The sequence below is a fragment of the Dermacentor albipictus genome, chromosome 2, assembly GCF_038994185.2.
Source record: "Dermacentor albipictus isolate Rhodes 1998 colony chromosome 2, USDA_Dalb.pri_finalv2, whole genome shotgun sequence".
Lineage (NCBI taxonomy): Eukaryota > Metazoa > Arthropoda > Arachnida > Ixodida > Ixodidae > Dermacentor > Dermacentor albipictus.
This window is the reverse complement of record NC_091822.1, coordinates 102199950-102218863: the sequence shown is the minus strand read 5'-3', so window position 1 is coordinate 102218863 and position 18914 is coordinate 102199950. Positions and strand designations below refer to the sequence as shown.

Here is an 18914-nt window from a genome sequence, read left to right as displayed (position 1 = left end):
TCCAAAACTTCCCGTCGCATGGCTGACGACACGACGGGTACGAATTTTTCTTAATTTCGTTACTCTTGTAGAGTGCATTATCTCGTCGCAAAAGTAACAATGAACCACTCATAAACATATGAGGGTCTTGGACTGCGTATCCTTCGAAGAGCTTGGTCACTAGGAGCAATTCTGTGTCCGCCCGCTCATGGTACGCGATTTCCGAAACGGTCGTCGCGGTAAGGAAACGGAAATCTTTTTCTGATGGAGTAGACTCCGCTGGTGAGTGGGACAAGTAGTCAGCATCGTTGTGTCTTCTCCCAGATTTGTACACAACAGCAGTGTATTCTTAGAGCCTGTAGCTCCATGTCGCAAGTCATCCTGATGGGTCGTTTAGGCTTACCAGCCAGCCAAGGGACTGGTGATCGCTGACTGCACGGAACGACCTGCCGTAGAGGCATCGTCGGAACTTGCTGATGCTACATGGGACAGCAAAACGCTCCTTTTCTGTAGCCAATTAGTTCCAGATTCTGAGAGTACTGCTACCATACGCTCTGACTTTTTGTTCCCCGTTTCGCCATTTAACTAGAACCGCACCGAGACCAAGGTTGCTTGCATATGTATGGACTTTTGTGCCTGCCGTCTCGTCGAAGTGGGCGAGGATCGGTGGGGCTTGCAATCGTTCCTTTAATTATTCGAATGCAACCTCTTGTTCAGTACGCCACAATAAGGGTACGTCTTATATAGTGAGTCCCGTTAGAGTTTCCGTAATTTTTTAAACGTTTAAGCACACAGTCCCAAAAATGGCCATAATGTCTTCTTGTTTGTCGGCTTCGGAAATTGTGCAACGCTAACAGTCTTGTAGGGATCTGGGTTAACACTTGGCGCCAACACCTTGCGCGCAAACGGAAGCTCAAAAAGCTTGAAAATTAGGAACAATTTTCTTACTAAAATTTTATTCTTTCGTTATTTCTGATAGCGCTTAGGGCGTCTCCTGATTACCCTATCTTTAGAAAATATTTCGGCGTATTTCAATATTTGCATAAACATCGTGCAGCACATACTTTCTGGAGACAGTCAATTCTTCGTCGCTTGCACCTTCCTCTTCAAAGATGATTACATAGCTACCATAAATGGATCCTGGGATGCTATAATTTTCTTCAGTTTACTTCAGTAAAGTTGTGCAAGTACTATTGTGGCCCAGCACTTCATTTCAGTGATCTCATTAATATGGCAAAGAAGAAAGGGGGTGGGGTCTCCTTTAGCCAACGTCACGAATTATTTTAATTTGCAAAGAAAGCATGTTGTGCCAAAAACGAGGGTTCTAGAAAAATTGAAATGCTTTCGCCTCCTTACTGTGTGGACGCCTAAATTATCATGACGGATGACCTCTACCCAATGATAAAACTTGCAACATAGATCTAACAGCTTTCCTATTCTTCCAACAAATGGCACGAAACTGAGCCAATAGCCTCTATTAAAGAAAATGCGTAATGTGCATACAGCATATTGGACGAGGGTCTTAAAACCATTAAAAAGAGAATTGTTCTGGAAATGTTGCCCTGATGCATGGAATGAAGCCGACTAACGTTTCTTTTAGAAAATATTTCTCCATATCCCGAAGGTACGCGTTCAATAATACGTTTGTGTATCACCCTGTTTTTCCCAATCTCTACTCACGATCAACTGCCGATTGACACATGCTTCACCTGCATTTACTGTTTCTCAAGAATAAAAAAAAAACCCCGCCGTGGTTGCTCAGTGGCTATGGTGTTGGGCTGCTGAGCATGAGGTCGCAGGATCGAATCCCGGCCACGGGGGCCGCATTTCGATGGGGGCGAAATGCGAAAACACCCGTGTACTTATATTTAGGTGCGCGTTAAAGACCCCCAGGTGGTCGAAATTTCCGGAGTCCTCTACTACGGTGCGCCTCATAATCAGAAAGTGGTTTTGGCACGTAAAACCCGATAATTTAAGAATAAAAAAACTTACCGCCATTTGGTGTTATTTTCTTGGAACTGTGCCATTTATACCTAGATGACGACATAACAAACGAAGTGCATTACAAATTTTAAGAAACATCTGCAATATGCTCGCGAGGAATTTCGTATCAATACCTTGTACTAAACGTTATAGGTCTGAATGAAGCTCTAGTGGTCTTACGCGTCTTATTGCAAAAAATACCGCGCATCAAGAAAGACAGTAGACCTTTTCAATATAAATTTTTGGATATTTATCGGCACATTACCACGAGGATAGCTACGCAAAAAGTTGACTAGGTATAGCATGTTAATCGAACTAGCAGGTGCACCCGTTGTAGGGAATAAAAAAAAGGAAGGTTTGGGACTGCTATGCGAAAAATGTGGATCCGCTGCTCTTTATATTTTTTTTATTATTACTCACATATAACTGCTGTGCCAAAAATTGCTGTGGTAGAGCTCTGCATGGCGAGCAAACATAGCCTCTGTAGCAATTTTCTGTCTATGAGAAATTGTAGGCGGCTGTCTAACGTAGGTATGATCGTAGTACAGAATAAACTCATTTGTACTGACTAATGAGATACTCAACTCTACATTATTGTATTGTGCCTTGAATGCCTTGCTGTATGATATGTAGCTAATGAAAACGGTGAGCAAACCACATTTTGCAGCCTACACATGTTTGCCGGAACAAAATAGCCGTCTGCTGGGGCAGTTGGTTCGCGCATCTTGAACAGAAAAAGATAAGTTTTCACACAGATGCGTTGCACATGTGCTGAGGGTAAGGAAGGAAATTACTAGCCGAAGGGTGTTGAAAACAAAGTTTCAAAGGGGAAAACAATCTGTTAAAAAAAGACACCGAAAGCGGAGTTGAGTTCCGTCGGTGCGTAAAGACAATGCCATGTGCTGGTCGAGCGCACAGCAGACGATAAGCGGGTTGCCGTTTGCCCCTCGCGCACCAACAGAACGGTTGCCATGGAAGCAGCTCCATTTCTTTCTTTGTTTTTTTTTTCTCTCAGAATTTGGCCTCCGAAACACAAGGGGACAAATGGCGCTCGTGACATCATTGCAGTTTACCTGAGATTATACCAGCTGACCTAGCCGTCGTTAAACCGCAGCTGTGAGGCTCCGAGTGAGCGCAGCTGCGGCGCCCCTCCGCAGCCGATCATGTGGATTGACGTCACACCTGCCATACACGGGCTCCGGCGGCTCACGACCACTGTGACGCGATATAATACTTTGCGAGGTATGGCGTAGTGAAGCTTTGGCTCTAATACTGCAGCTGCGCAGACGAGGCTCCTGAGATCTTGACAGCCAAGTGTTATTCCACTGAATACAGCCGCGTGTCCACATGTCATGTCAAAAACAGCGAAAAATCCCTTGCCCTCTCTGCAATGAGGTCCGTAGCTACCTCGAAGCTGCCCTTCCCGCTTAGTTCGCCAAGTTGAGCTGGTCCATCCAGTCGGAGCTGGACAACGCTGCGTGCCATTGCCGTGTCGTGCGGAGTGTTATGGGCGTGAGCTCTGGTGCGCTTGCGGAATCCAACACCGTGTGCTAAGGAATTCCGCATCGATCGCAGTGTGGTTGTTTATTTGAATACAACTCAGGTTGTATGGCGTGGTAGAGACTCAACCGTGGTTATGTGCTTGTGCGGAGCTCCCGCATTACTTAGGCTTCCTCTCTCATGAGAACGTTCTGCGGTTGTGGTAGTGCTCTTCGTGAAAGGCAATAGTGCCGTAGGATGTGCGTGTAGGTTAATGGTATTGGCTTGAAGCAGAACTGTTCTGTGGGTCCCTCTCACGGCTGCTGGTGTGCCTGCGCTCGTGCATAGGCGGGTGACTGCTGATTACAGCGTAAGGACTCATGCCCCGTAGTGCACGCGATTTTTGTGTATGGCTGGAGTTTGTGCGCTCCACGCAGAATGTCGTATGCGGCCCTTGATATTTTGACCTTAGAACAATTTCTGCATGCCGAATGAGAGTCCGTCAAAGCTATCACACCTTTGACGCACTTGAAGTGTGGTTTGTTGTGATGGCTAATGTTATCGCTAGTTCTTCTGCCTCCACAGCGTTCGCTCGAAAAACCATCGACGCATTTATTGCGCTCCCGTGATTGTTCACTACGCTGGTGATGATTGCGATGCCTCTTGTGGTACTGGCCGCGTCTACGCACAAACGACTGGGATGGTTCTCATGCTTCCTCGCGAGTGTCTGCGCTCCGGCTTGTCACAGTCCAATGAGGAGTATCGGGGTGAATGTTCATGGGAATCGCTGAGACGTGCATAATTTCCATTATTCGTGCGGGTATCTTGTCAGTGCGCTGGTGTTCCGGGCCAAATATATAAGATGTTTCAAGACATCCTGGTATCCTGCGTTGTAGACTTTCGTTCTGGCTTACCTAGTATGGTATGGTATGATGAACTTTATTAATGTCCTGAAGATCAACCCTTAGGTTGACGCAGGCGGCTCCCACGTCGGGACAGTAAGGTTTAACCTTACCGCCGTATCATGGGCCTTCTGGACGGCCTGTACTTGATCGGAAAGAACTCCACTGTGTAGGACTCGCTGCCACCAGTCTCTCTCCTTGTCACAGTCTGTGAAAGTCACAGGACACTGCCAAAGCATGTGATCCAGAGTAATGATGCCATTACACTTCTCGCAATTGATTGGTATCTCTCTTTCAGGATATATCTTGTTAATAAAGTTTGGACTTGGATAAGTTCTTGTTTGCAGCAATCTCAGAGTCACCGCTTGAGCTCTATTGAGCTTAGCGTGTGGCACTGGGAATTCCCTTCTGGTCATGTAGTAATGCCTTGTGATTTCATTATATGTAAGTAATTGGTCCCTGTTCTCCACCTGTATATTATTAAGGTCCTGGTCGCGTAGTGCACGGATAGTAAGCCCTCGTGCAGCTGCGTTAGCCATCTCGTTTAAATTCTTCCGAGATGGATCGACAGACCCCATGTGCGCAGGAAACCAGCGGATTTCGATCTCTTGGCTGTCCAACTCACCGATCAGCTGGGCAGCCCTTTTGGTTACAAAGCCATTGGTAAAGTGTCTAATAGCCATCTTAGAATCGCTGTAAATCTTCGTCCACTTATTATTCCTTAAAGCCAATGCTATCGCTACTTGTTCCGCGACTGTCGTGTCTTTAGTCATGATTGTAATAGCATCCCGAGTGAGACCATCTGCATCTACTACTACTGCCGTAAAGGCTTTCTTTCCTCTGACCCACGCAGCATCTACAAATGCCGCATGTTCTCTGTCGTGTTCTATCTCTTGCAGGAGAGCTTTGGCCCTTGCCTTTCGTCTTTCCAGGTTGTGCACTGGGTGCATATTTCTGGGGAAAGGAGTCGTCTTGATTATCTCTCTTATGCTATCTTTTAGTTCTACTGTGCCTTCACCTGAAATTTTGGATTCGGTTGGGCACCATCCTACCTCTTCTAGTATTGCTCTACCTGGCCTTGTTCCAGAGAGCCTCTCTCTGTGGGCAATTTGCTGGGCTTCAATTATCTCGTCTATTGTGTTGTGGAGCCCCAGTTTCATTAATTTGTTATCCGGGGTGTTAATCGGTAGCCCCACTGTTGTTTTGACAAGCCTTTTAATTAATCTGTTCAACTTGTTTAGCTCTGTCTGTGTCCAAATGAGCATCCCAGCTACATATGAGAAGTGGCACAAGGCGAAAGCGTGGACCAGTCTCATGGCGCTCTCCTCTCCCAGCCCTCTTTGTCTGTTAGTGATTCTCCTTAGCAGTCTTATTACCTCCACAGTCTTGCTTGTGATGTGTCGTATTGTTCTTCCATTTGCCCCATTTGCCTCCAGGAATAACCCTAAGACTCTTATGGATTCTACTTGCTTAATAGATTTGCCTGCCTTCGTGGTTAGTACTAACCGGGGTTCTTCTTCGGGAACGTATCCCCTCGGTTTTCTACCCCTTCTTCTGTTCTTGAGTACAAGGAGTTCAGACTTACTAGCAGAGCATTTGAGTCCCATGTCTTCTAAAATAGACTCTACCTCATAAATGCTCTTCTGAAGTCTGCTTTCCGCATGTCCCATACTTCCTTCAGCGGTCCATATCGTCACATCGTCTGCATAAATGGTAAAGTGAATGCCCTCTATCCTTTTTAGTCCCTTTGCCACTTTTGACATGGCCAGGTTGAAAAGCATAGGTGACAAGACCGACCCTTGTGGCGTCCCTCTGTCACCGAGATCCATCTTCTTTGATACAATATCCCCGAATCTAAGATGAGCTGAACGATTGCCAAGAAAGGCTTTAATCACTTCATAGAGTTTTCTCCCCAATCCCAGTTCGGAAATCACTTCAAGTATTGCTCTATGCTTAATTCTGTCAAAAGCTTTTTCGACATCCAACCCCAAGAGAGCTCGAGTGTTTGTTGGTTTAGCCAATAGCAGTTGATGTTTGATTAACAACATGGCATCTTGTGTGGACAAGCCTGATCTGAAACCAATCAGATTGTACGGTAGGATGTCATTGTCCTCCACATATTTCGTTAGCCTGTTCAATATGACATGCTCCATTGTCTTCCCTAGACATGATGTTAAAGAAATTGGCCTCAGATTATCCAAGTTGAGTTGCTTGCCCGGCTTTGGTATTAAGATAGTACTGGCCGTCCTCCATTCTTCTGGATATACCCCATCTTTCCATAGGTCATTAATGTATGTGGTCAGATATTTTATTGATTCGTCGTCCAAATTCTTAAGCAATCTGTTAGAGATTCCATCCGGGCCAGCTGCTGACCTACTATTCAGATCATACAGTGCCGTGCGTACCTCACTTTCGGTGAATTCTTGATCCATATATTTGCATTCTAACCCTAAGTAATCGGGATAACTCACATCCTGATCTTTCCTGAGAGGCAAGTATTTAGTAGCCAGTCGCTCCATTATGCTCTCTGCGCTTGCAGTCTGACTTTCCTGGTGTACCAGTTTCGCCACTGCCGTGCGTCTATTCGATTTAGTGCCTTTTTCGTTGAGCAGATGCCTGAGCAGACTCCAATTGCCTCCACGTTTTATCCTTCCGTCTACACAATTGCAAACCTCATCCCATTTTTGTTTCTGCAAGTATCGTGCGTGTTCCTCTATATTCTTATTGAGCTGAGCAATTCGCTTCCTAAGTCTCCTGTTTAAGCGTTGTGATTTCCATCTTTGTAAAATCGATTGCTTGGCTTCGATCAAATGCGCCAATCTACTATCAATTTGTTCGACCTCTTCCTCTGTCTCTATAGCCTTAGTTGCTGCATTCAAGTCGTCCCTAAGCTGAGCTACCCACTCTTGTAGTCTGATGCGCCCCTTTCTATCTGTGTCTGCTCTGTCTTACTGTCTTACTCTGGCTTACCTAGTGTGCATCTAGATATTCCTTGCCTCATTCTACACGCCGGTCGCATTTAGCCGAAGAGTAGGCGGCACTACGAGCTCTTGCTTATATGGCTTGCGCATCAGCCAGTCGAGAGCCTCCACATCAGCCTTGCCTAAATGTAGTATGGCGCCGAATGCGTAAAGCGGTTCACATTCAGTGCCTGCACTAATCGAATCAGGTTCTCTTCCTTGCGTCCCCTCTACCTGCTGATAACTCGTTGCACCATGCACAAGACCTGCGGGATCGTGTGTTGATCTTGTATTGCATATAATTCACTCCGTCATTATTCAAGCATAAGCCATAAATACGACCGCAATTACTATCACTCAGATTGCATAGTAGGGTCAAAGCCCCCCTGAATATTTAGTGAAAAAATGGCTTTCGGGCAGCCTGACGTTATTGTATTCAAAACTTCATCTTTGAGCTACAGATAGATGTCTGGCATTGAGAAGTTGTGCTCGCTACGAAACGTTGCGTTCTTATCTGTTGACGTTCTTCTACATGCGTCTGTAGCCTCTCTAGGATGATGCGTTCCATCCGTTTACTGAGGCAAGATGTGAGAGGAATGCGTCTTATATTCTCCAGGATTGACAAGGATGACAGAGTAAACACCAGAAAGCGCCGACTGCAACTGGTTTATGGCAACGCAAAGTACTTCTAAGTATACAATTCGACGCACAGGTGCAGGGGTAGAAACGAAAAAACGAAAGCGATACGTGAAGCTCTGACTCCATAGAGGTGACAGCCTTCGTGCGAATCAAAGCCATGTCAGACCTCAACTAAAAAATTTAAGCAAAACTGCACTACGAATGTATTCTACCAACCAAGTCACCACAGAGAAAGGAATTCAACAAGAGCAGACACTGCCGTAGAGCCCAGCAGCCGAGTCGACAATGGCGATCCAAGCCACCGGCTTTATTATGTGAACCACATTTCTGGTTTCGGTTTTAGGCGCCCGCATATTGAACGCTAGCTGGAATGCGTTTCGCTGGCTGCGCTGATTGGCGCGGTATTTTTCTTTCTTTTTTGCTTCTCATGCTCAATCGCAAGCAGTCATAGTGCGGAATCGTTTTAGCATTAAGTAGAAATGATTGCGAACGATCTTTACAAAACCTCCATCGAACATGTTCCAAGGACAGTTGGATAATGAAGAAGCAAGGCGCCTTCTTAAATGAGCAAATGTTCATGTTGCTCTATGTAAACGCCCACACCGGGCTTTTTGTGCATTCGTCCAATGTTGTGGCACCAGTTAAGTAGCAGTAGTTGTCGAACGAGGCTCCACCGCAAGTCCTCAGCTGAAAAAATATAAATTAGAAGCCCGTCTGATTTTGGCGTTACAACCTTATAGCAATACTACGTGCAGAGGCGAAACGTGTCAAAGTGGTAAGTGGGTGGCATCAGGAGCAGAAAAAAAAATTGCCTCTGCATACATGGCGTAGAAAATACCCGACTAATCGTAAACAATACCATACGTAAAACAAAGCTGGAACATCGGATTTCTAAGCATTCCCCTGTTCCCAGGCCTTATTTTCAACACTTTAGGAGCCCGTATACACAGGCCACTGCGCGTTTCAAAATTACATGGTCTTAGCTGACGTGAGGGTACACAGAGGTCGCCACAGTACAGGCTCTCAAGTATAACAATGCTAGACCCTCGCAGAATTCCTTCTGCTCGCACTCAAGACAAGTGGGCCAATGCAAAGGCTCCTTTAAGTCGTACCGAAGACAGAATTTTCCAGTTACAAGTTGCCAGTATTTGAGCTCCCTGGCATTATGTTTGGCGCGTTTTGCCGGCGCAGCAACACACTGCCATGTTATCACTCTTGGCAATCGGTCGTCACGTTTTCGACACGTGTGAGTATCGGAAGAATGTATACGCTGATGCGGGGCCGTAAAAAAATCACCGCAAGCTTGTGCCAACAAGATTTAGTTTGCGCCAAACCAACTGCCATCAGGGCCAAGCTGCTTTTCATTAACTGCACTACAACACCAGGCGCGGCGGGCATGCCTAAAAGGTTTCCGGAAAGTAACTAGATTAATTACAATAATGTTGGGGGTCAGAGAAAGCGTCGAATACTTGCCCCAGTAAGATTCAGTACCCGCAAAACTAACTGCGTCACACAGCTGAGCTGCTTTTCGCTAACTACGTCACAATTCCAGGTGCGGCGAACGTGCCTCAAAAGAATTCCAAGAAGTAATAATAAAATAATGTTCCCAGTCACAGACAGAGTCACGAACTTGTCCCAGTAAGGTGGGTACGCGCGAAACTAACTGAGTCTTATGGCCGAGCTGCTTTTCGATAACTGCTTCACAACGGCAGGCACGGCGAGCGCGCCGTAAAGCTACCGAAAGTAGTAACCGAAATGTGGGACTAATAGAAAGCGTCGCAAATATCTTCCAGTACGAGTCATTAGGGACGTTTAGCGCGTCCGGTATCCGGGAAAGCGCGGGCGGTTTTCCGGTTTAGCGGGGGCGTAAAGGTGAGCGGCCCGATCGGTGGCGCCAGCTGGTGGCGCAAAGCTCAACCACACAACCACAGAGCTAATTACTGTATTCTGCTTAGCTGCTGGGGTAAATATTCGACAGTGGCGTAATCGTGTTCACAATTACGCCGCTGCCAAAAATTTGCACGAGTGGCGAAGCAGGATATGGTGAGTTACTGCAGTTTTAGCTATGCGTTTGTCTGGTTGAGCTCTACAACACCAGGCGCCTTCACCGCTCACGTTTACGCCCCGACCATCCGGTAACCCGCCCAAACCGCTCCCGTTTACCGGATTAGCGTACAAGCTAAACGTCTCTATTAACTCAAGTTAACTGCGCCAGAATGGCTGAACTGTTTTCGCTTAACCACAAGTCTAGGTTTTTGACGTATTAGTTCTGCGGGAACCCGCAAGCTGTAAGTTCCGTGCCGTAAGCCTCACCTTGCTGTCATCGCGTCGCAGACTGTCTAAAAAAATTCCTCACCTTACCTTAGTTGAATAGCACAGTGGTGCTCTGTCGAAGCGCAGATGAAGCTAAGAATGCGCTGGAATCCCAACAAACCAGGCTTCTTCCAAAGAAAAAGAAAGGAAAGAGGCGTCGCAAAGCAAGCGAACTTCACCACCGCAGCCGGCATCACTCGCTTCGGTGGCATGATTATGACCAAGCCAGGCCGGACAGCCATCATCTGCCTAGGTGATATTCGGTCAGATATTATAAAACTTTTGACGTAGGGCCTCCGCAGGGTTCGGTTTTCTCAGCCGCACTCTTCAACGTGGCGATGGCGAAGCTACCACCGTTCCTCGACAAACTTCCGAACGTGCAGGAAGCCTTGTTTGCCGATGATGTAACAATCTGGGTGACCACAAGGTCGGACGGCGTCCTTCAAGCACACTACAGGGAGCACTAAATATGGTACAAGGGTGTGCAACAGCCGGAGGACTCACTTGCGCTGCTCAGAAGTCTGAGCTCCAGCTTGTATTAAAAAAAAAACGCAATAAGGCCGATATTCCACGAGAGATAACATTGCATCTCAATGGCAACATCATTATTACGTGTATAAGGCCTTCACATACAACACAACGGGAAGGCCACACATACCCTACACATACTCCGCCAACATATCACCTGTGTAACGCACATGGTAAAGAGCATTACAAACCACCTACAAGGACTCCAAGAAAAAGATGTATTCCGAATCGTGAGAGCCCTCATAATTAGCAGATTAACCTGTCACCTCACTTATCATAACTTCACTCGGACCGAAATCTACCAGATGGGCACCCTCCTTGATACAGCACGAAAGCCAGCGCTGGGACTACCCCAACAAGCGTCCACGCAGCTCCTACTATGACTCAGGCTGCACAGCACCATCCGCGAACTGGTCGAAGGCCATCTTAACAGCTAATTGCAACGTCTCCGACGAACAATGCAAAGGTGCCTCATGCTATCCCGGCTAGGATACCAAACACCAAGAAAACCAAAACAGGAAGTCCGCACACTACTACCGCTTAGCATTTGTGACAAAATTCACGTGGCCCCGATTCCCCGGAATATGCACCCTGACCGTCATGACGGCCGAAGAGAGGCAAGTGCACAAGGCCTGACTCTACTCTTAGGCGATGACGCATGGGAAATACCGGTCGAATACACCGACGTGGAATTGGAAGAGCTGTCGAGCCCAGACGACGCACCGACAGAACCACTGTACTGCACTGAAACTCTACAACATTACAAAGAAAGCAGGATACACTCCCCCCCACAACATATATTCCTTAACCGATAAGATGCCGTTGCATGACGACAGCTTCAAGCTAATTCATTTGTCTGCCTCTTTTATTTTCACCTCTTCCACCCCATACAATATCCCTCGTTCTACGAGGCTTTTATTTTTATTTATTTACATGCCTAAAACGAAAACATGTCCCTACTGTCTAGCAAAGCCCACATCATATCCTTGCACCTTAGAGTGCCCACAATATCCTGGTTACTCCCCTATTCCTTCCTCTTTACCTTCCTCCTGACAGACTGCGCTGACCAGCCTACACCCGCAAGAGCAGCGACGGCTGACTGGCGGGCACGCGGAGTGGTGCGAGCCAACAGGGCCCTGAACTAAGGGCTCCACCCTGCGAGGAAGTCAACCCATCTCCTTATAAAGAAATGTTTTCTCAATCTCTCTGCCTCTCTCTCTCTCTCTCTCTTTCGAAGGCGCTCGAGCGACAGCGCCCATGAAGCTTCTGGACATCCGGCGCCCCGTTAGTGGTTTAAAAGCGGGAAGGACGTGACGGCAATATGGACACGTCATTTCCGTTTTTGCGATTGACCAAGTACGAAGAGATCTACCGTTTTTTTTTTCTTTTCTAACATGCAGTAGGCGAAGGGTTTGTGAAGACCTATGTGCTTTGTAAGAAGAAGGTTCCTTTCAGAACTTCCCTAACCGTTGTTGCTTGGTGCTGCCTGCCTGCTATATTGCCGAATAGCCTGGCAATTAAACAGAAACATTCAAGAGAGTGCCGGATGGTGGTATTGAGCCTCGGTGCCATAGTTCAGCCGTCCGATGCTCCAGGCATTAGGCCAGAGTAGTATGTATAGCATGTATACTTCAATCGGGCCTATTCCGACTAGCACTTTCAGATGACCGCCTCCTGTGACACATAGCGTATAGCACGGGTGCGCGGGAGCGCGTGCGTGCGCACCCGAGCAGATGCGAAGGAGCGGCCTTTGGACATCTTGCAACATGGATGTTGTGGTTTGGGCGAGGGGATTTGGGATGACGCAGCGATAGTGCAATACGACAGAAACAACTAACAAGTTCCCCCCTCCTTTATGTATCTAAATAATGTTTCCTTGCATGTTGATTCCAAAACGTGCGTTGAGTATACAGAGATATTAACTTTTTTATTTTTATTTACGTGATGTATTTTGTATATAGCCTGTTCATCTTTCACCGTTCCTCACCTATGGCCGCAGTATAATGAAATAATTCAGCAGGTATAATTATCAGGGGATATATCCGTATGATAATGATGGGATCCTGCCCATTTACTCAAATAATTACTTGTTTCTGAAATTTAAATGTGAAGCATTGCTTTCTGACTGCAGTCATATTTATTTAGGGTAGGCGAGGTGTCTCACCGCTCACGTGAGCTAAGGCTGGTGGTACTGCAGTCTATAATTACGTTCCACCGTTGCGAATGGGTAGGTGCCGCGTCGTTCTAGTTTACTTTCAATCAGACATATCTCGATTACGAATATTCTGTCCTATTTACATTACATAAACACTGCGACTCTCGTTTTTATGGGGCAGTTCGCTAGACGATATCCATATTTTCCATACACCAATTCCCTGCAAATCATAAGTACTCCCCATCAGACAGAGATCCACAACATATCGGTCTCCCTAACTTTTTCTGCCTTCGATGTTTTATTTACAGTTCGCGTTTTCTGCTAGCATTATGTTCACACTTAGTTATATCTGTCATATTTCGTGTCCATGTCGGAAGCATGCGTTTTTTGATGTTATGCTTTCTTTTGCCCTTTCTTTAAGGACTGCCCTTTCTGAAGCCCATAAAACAATATGAAATGCTGGCTAAGAAAAGCCCACTTGTCGGAACATTCGCGCTATACCAAAGTTTTCTATGTTGGCAAACTGTTCGCCCCTTCAAGGCCTCAATGTTGCACTAATTTAACGCCCATCACTTTGTGAAATGCTACGACAAGCCGAAGCGCTTCCAGGTCATCAATATGTTAGGAGTATTCGTAAAACATACGCGTTTCTTACTGGACTCGTTGAAATGATCTACAGAACTGTTTCAATTGCAAGGTCTTTGTAAATATATTTCTTGACCCGTGATTCGCTTGCTGAGCACCGCGGATGGCTAGGCGCCGACAGAGCCATGGCTTACTAGTGGACATCCACCTACTCGCTTTGTGGTTCAAAATCAACATTCCCAAATGGACATTTGTGTTTACTTAACTGCAGAGGGTGGAGCTCAAAGCGGGTGCACTGATATTTCAGGGGAAACGGATTACATTCACAAAATTTAATAATTTGCTCGGGTATTGGTTGAGAAACAGTAAACCGGAACATACGCGCAAAAAATACGTAGATCCAACCCATTGGTGGAGTCATTGTAAGTGAAGCTTTATTTATTGTGCTATTTGTTTTACTTGACGATAATTACCGGTGAGATTGACAGTGAACGAGCAATTTCTTCAGTGCTTACTAGAGTGGCGAGTTAATACTAAATGTTACTTTGCGTGCACCACTGCTGTCTGTCTGTGTAGTACATTCAGCACATAAGGAGGAGTTGTTATGCAGCATTGTTCATATTCTCTAAGAATATATAAAGTAATATTATTGCCTCACGTGGCACATAGCACCATGACAGAATCGTTGAACTTTAATTAAATTCATGGGCTGTACGTTCCGAAATCAAAATAGAGTTATGAGGCATGCCATAGTGGCGAACCCCGGATTAATTTGCACACCTTGGTCATCTTTAACCTGCACCTAAGTCTAAGTCCGCTAGCGTTTTTTATTTTCCTTCCTTCGAAATCTGGATGCGACGGTCGATTTTTAACTCGCGATCGCGAGCAAAGCTATGGCCGTCAATATACAGCGGGTTGCGCTGAAATGTTGATTTGACGTGCGACCGCTTCCATAGACTCGCTTAGACCCCATGATCTTGTAAAGCAGCTTTGCGTCTTCACGGCCTGTGTCACTTGTCCGCTTAGCAAATGTGCATGATGTTGATTTTTGAGAAGTAGCCAGAATCGTACCGTACCATATCTTCAGTTTACCCGCACGCGCTGTTTCTTTCTCTTGTTACGTCATCTTTCCCCTATCACATCATTTCCCCTGTTTGAAGATTGCAAGAGTGACATGTCGAAGGAAGAGACAAAGAAATTTTCGTTTTATGTGGCCATGGCTTTATCGCATGCGAAAGTTGACTACCTTCAAAAGCGGGAGCGCGAAAGTTCACTTGTACCTCAGTTGCAAGTGAGCGCCTCTCTTGTTTGTTCTTTTATTTTAGCACCACATCAGCGCTTTCTATCTGCAATATGTTTGACCACCAACTGCCCAACAACCACAAACTAACTGTTAAATATTGACTACCCAAGAACTAGCTATTATACAGTTCACTAACATGGTATATTGTGGAGAGCCGGTAGGGAGAACATGTAGGCTTAACAAACTTTGCAAGACGTTTGGGCAAGCTTCCACAACATATGCACAATATTGGACGAAATTACAATGTCTGACATCATTGCATTTCATTGCACTAGCAGACCTTGATTTCTACCTGCTGTAGCAGGGAATGTGTCAGATGCTCGGAAGTATTCAACGTAATTGTGTTTTCATTTTTCTGCCTGTTATTGCGCGCAACAATCAGTGATCAGCAAGAAGACATTCATCGAGGTTAACGAAATGGCTTCCAACATTCGCAAGGCCTATCAAGCGGCATTCCGTTCGTCAACGTGGATGACGGGGTCAGTAAAGGAAACCGCCCTACGAAAAATTACGAATATGCGGCCACATATTGGTGCACTTGGAGGGCTGCTGGATGCCGCCTACGTGGAGAAATATTACGGTAAGTGTCTAGTCTTCAACACATCTGACACGCCCATCGGATCAGAATAAAAGTCTGATAAATACGGACAGTTCTGCTCAACTGTGTTACTTTTGTTGACCTTCAATGACGCCAATGGCCTGACGTTACTGGCGTGCTTGCGTTGCCTGAATTGTCAGATTCTGCGTCTCAGCGAGAACGTACGTCCTACCTAGAACCGGCTGACTAGTGGCCCAGCCTTGGAATCTTCTTGCTTTCCTTCAGGAAATATTTAGGCACCGTTCGTCAAACTCTCCTTCAATATCTCAACACCAGTAAAACATTTTCCAGAATTCTAGGATTCAGGTGATTGAAATTTGAACTGAACAAATACAGCTATGCGTTCAGCGTAAAATTGAACGTGTTTTTGTTACATACATTGGACGCATTACTGAAGTTTTAAGGTGCTGAATATTAGTCGACGATTGCATAAGGAACGAATGACTTCCACGTCTACATCAAAGCTTGAAACATCCAGGCTTGCAGCTGTAAGACGAGAACCTGCAGACTTTCATCATCTTGCATACGTTTTACGTCGAGTTCCGTCTGCTACTCAAAGTATACTCTCGAGAGAAACCGCGTTTTATGTAAAGGATGCGTTGTATACGTGGGCGAAAGCTGAGGTTTTATTACGACTCCTTGCTTTCTTTTTCTGCTTCTAGACGCGGGACAAAGAGACAATGCGTAATGCAGTTTTATATTTTGCCCTGTGTTGCCATGCGATACAGGACACAATGGCAAATTGGAACGTGTTGATTACCTTGCCTTGTACGCAGCGCTTCATCGGGAAACTTTCAGCTACGCAAGCTGGGACGAAGACGCACAAGGCTGCGTGCTTTCTAACAACTTGCTCTTTTATTCGGCAACATGAGACATAGAGATTTTACAGATCTTTGCAAAAGACCTCAGGATTCCATGCAGGGCGCACATAGCTATCACGTGAATTGTGTGGGAAAATGCAGATACGAGGAAAGTAGCAGTATTTCTGTATCTAACATAGCAATTTTCTTGTTGCTGTGGAATGCAAAGAGCTTCTACGATTTCCCTTGATAGTTTATTAAGACGCCTAAATAGAATTGCAGTGTTGTTGGAGCAGCGTTTACACGCACACTCGTTGCAATGGTAGAACGAATGCGTGCTGAGGTGTCCTTTTACTCTCAGCAGGTGTTCGCTTAATCGTGTGTTCACGCATCTGCCGGTTTGTCTGACGTACACGTGTCAGCACGTCGCAGCGATTGTATATATCCTACATATCCTGGATGAGCCTGACGATAGGGATCGTCAGCATCCCCCATTTGGGTGTCACGAAGCGGCGAAAAGTTGACTTCGGCATGATATTTGCCAATTACAGCGTTCCGATTGGAAAGTAAGTGCCACCCCAAGATGATATCATATGAACATGCTGACGGAACAACAAACTCTACTGTGTTTGTGAGTTATTGAATGGTGATGCGGCCAGTACATGCAGCGACAGGGGTAATGGGATGTGCGCTTGCTGTGCAGAGCGACAGTGCGGACAAGGGTGACTTTATTTTTTTAACGAGGGACAAACTTTTTCTGTAATTACAGAAACGGCGGATCCTTTATCTACTAGTGCAAGCGCAGCCAATTCCGTCCACACATATTTCAAGAACGTTCATTGGGGAAGAGCGAGGCCTTGTGCTATTCGACACGGACGCAGTTTGCTGTTACGTAGAATTCGGAAGACGACGCATTGGAAAAAATTGGGAACCTCTCCCTCACGCCGATACTGACCATAAGTCGAGAGGGGAGAGCCACCGCCATGATTACTATAAATAAAGTTGGTGGCAATACCGCTCCAGCCACCAGCGTTATGGTGTCTCTTCTTTTCTTCGTGTATGCATCTCATTTTTTCACTGGTCTCCTCAATTATTAGCTACGCTAACTCTGGTGTAGAAAAAATACTTTCGCTTTTGAGGCTCAGTGTAGAAGCAATTTTGACTGCAATGTACTGCCTGTTTAATAAATAACTTGAAGATAGGGGTAAGGCCGGTCGCACGGATGTGCTGTGCTTCACGAATCACCGAGGAATGTGAAGCAGATTCGAATGCCCTTTTAACGTGAGGACTGGTACACGTATCCATTAGTCACGTGTAATGGGTGTTTCTAGTACATTTTTCAAACATATGATAAAGTATGATTATGAGCCACTCTTCTGGCACACTGTTTATTCGATTTCCATCGACGAAATGCAATACGTGGAACACCAATGTATGTTGTGGCGAAAAATGGGAACACATATCTAGTAACGTGCCGGTTTCAAAGAGTGTTCCGCGTACGCGTGCCCAGCATACTCACCAGCTACAGCTGGTTCATTACGACAGGGGCCTTAAATATATAGGTTTAAATACTTCTTAGCGGAGTTTTCGTAATTAGACGAATATGAATTTCCATACCACAAATAATGTCAGCGTCTTAAAGTAAATGAAGTCAACTAGTACATTGTGCCGCATGCCAGATGCCATTTCAAATTTCTGCTAACGCAAAAAAACTCATTATACGTCTTCGCTGTCTTATGATTGATCCATCTCTTTACAGCAAGCATTCCAGACTTGCCTACTGATCGTTTCTTTAAATCTTGGCGGGAGGCCGCAGCAGCATCCATTCACCAAGCTTCGGCCGACAGTACGATGCTGCTCAATCTGCAGACTCAGATGAACGCGTTTTACGTGCCCGAGTTCAACAGACTCTTCGTCCTTCCATCGATTCTGCTCCTCAACACCCTTTTTACTGACGGTCCTGCTGCCTTCAACTACGGTAGCCTCGGCACGGTGAGCACAGGCATTGGTACGATGGGATACTCGCTAAATTGTGAGTCCTGCGAAGGACTCACAAGTCCTGCGAAGGGGGAAAAGTTTTTTTTTGCATAGGTTAACTAATGCCCAGTATGGCACTACATGTTTGAAAAGGCCGAATACTTCGCTCGTTTCTGCACTTGCCGCGTGACTTTCGAGGTGTTCAAGTGAAATATATGCAAGAAGCGAAATAGGTGGTGCCAGATCTTTTGAACATACACAAAACACAAATAAACAGGATGAGGAAAATGGTGTTGGCAATACAATCATCCTTTAGTCTTACAATTAGCTGCACGTGCGCCTTTATCATTCCGAATGCATGTGTTCGCTTGTTGGAAGATCTTGTGCTAGAGATAGCAAAGGTACTGTTGCTCATACAGCCCCCGCGGAGATTACAGCATTCTAGGCTCTGCGGCAGATTGAAAATCTCGAGCAGTATCGTACTGAACTGCCTTCATGACAAGCGGGCCATTCCAGAATCGGAGTGGCTCTTCTCTTAAGTGCTCCTTGATTTCAAGCACTATAGTATTTTCAGACTCATTGATTTCATACACAACAGATTTCCAGCGCTGTGAACAGGTAAATCGGCCATCCGAAAGCGCCAACACCACACTTACCAACTCTTTGGATAGCGAAAAGTCCGGCCATATCGCCAGGTGGCTGCTGATCTTAGT

General features: G+C 45.8%; 1 protein-coding gene across 5 annotated transcripts in view; it reads left to right on the top strand.

Annotated features, from left to right (window-relative positions):
- The window catches only part of LOC135911670 (neprilysin-1-like), a 109551-nt gene that overhangs the window by 69225 nt on the left and 21412 nt on the right, over positions 1 to 18914 (top strand). For 4 of the 5 annotated variants that reach the window (XM_065444007.1, XM_065444011.1, XM_065444009.1 and 1 more), the window contains 2 exons: positions 15209 to 15406; positions 17984 to 18216. In XM_065444007.1, the coding sequence (XP_065300079.1) occupies positions 15209 to 15406; positions 17984 to 18216 (431 nt within the window). The remainder of the gene's footprint in view (positions 1 to 15208; positions 15407 to 17983; positions 18217 to 18914) is intronic. The other variant, XM_065444008.1, reaches the window with a different exon arrangement.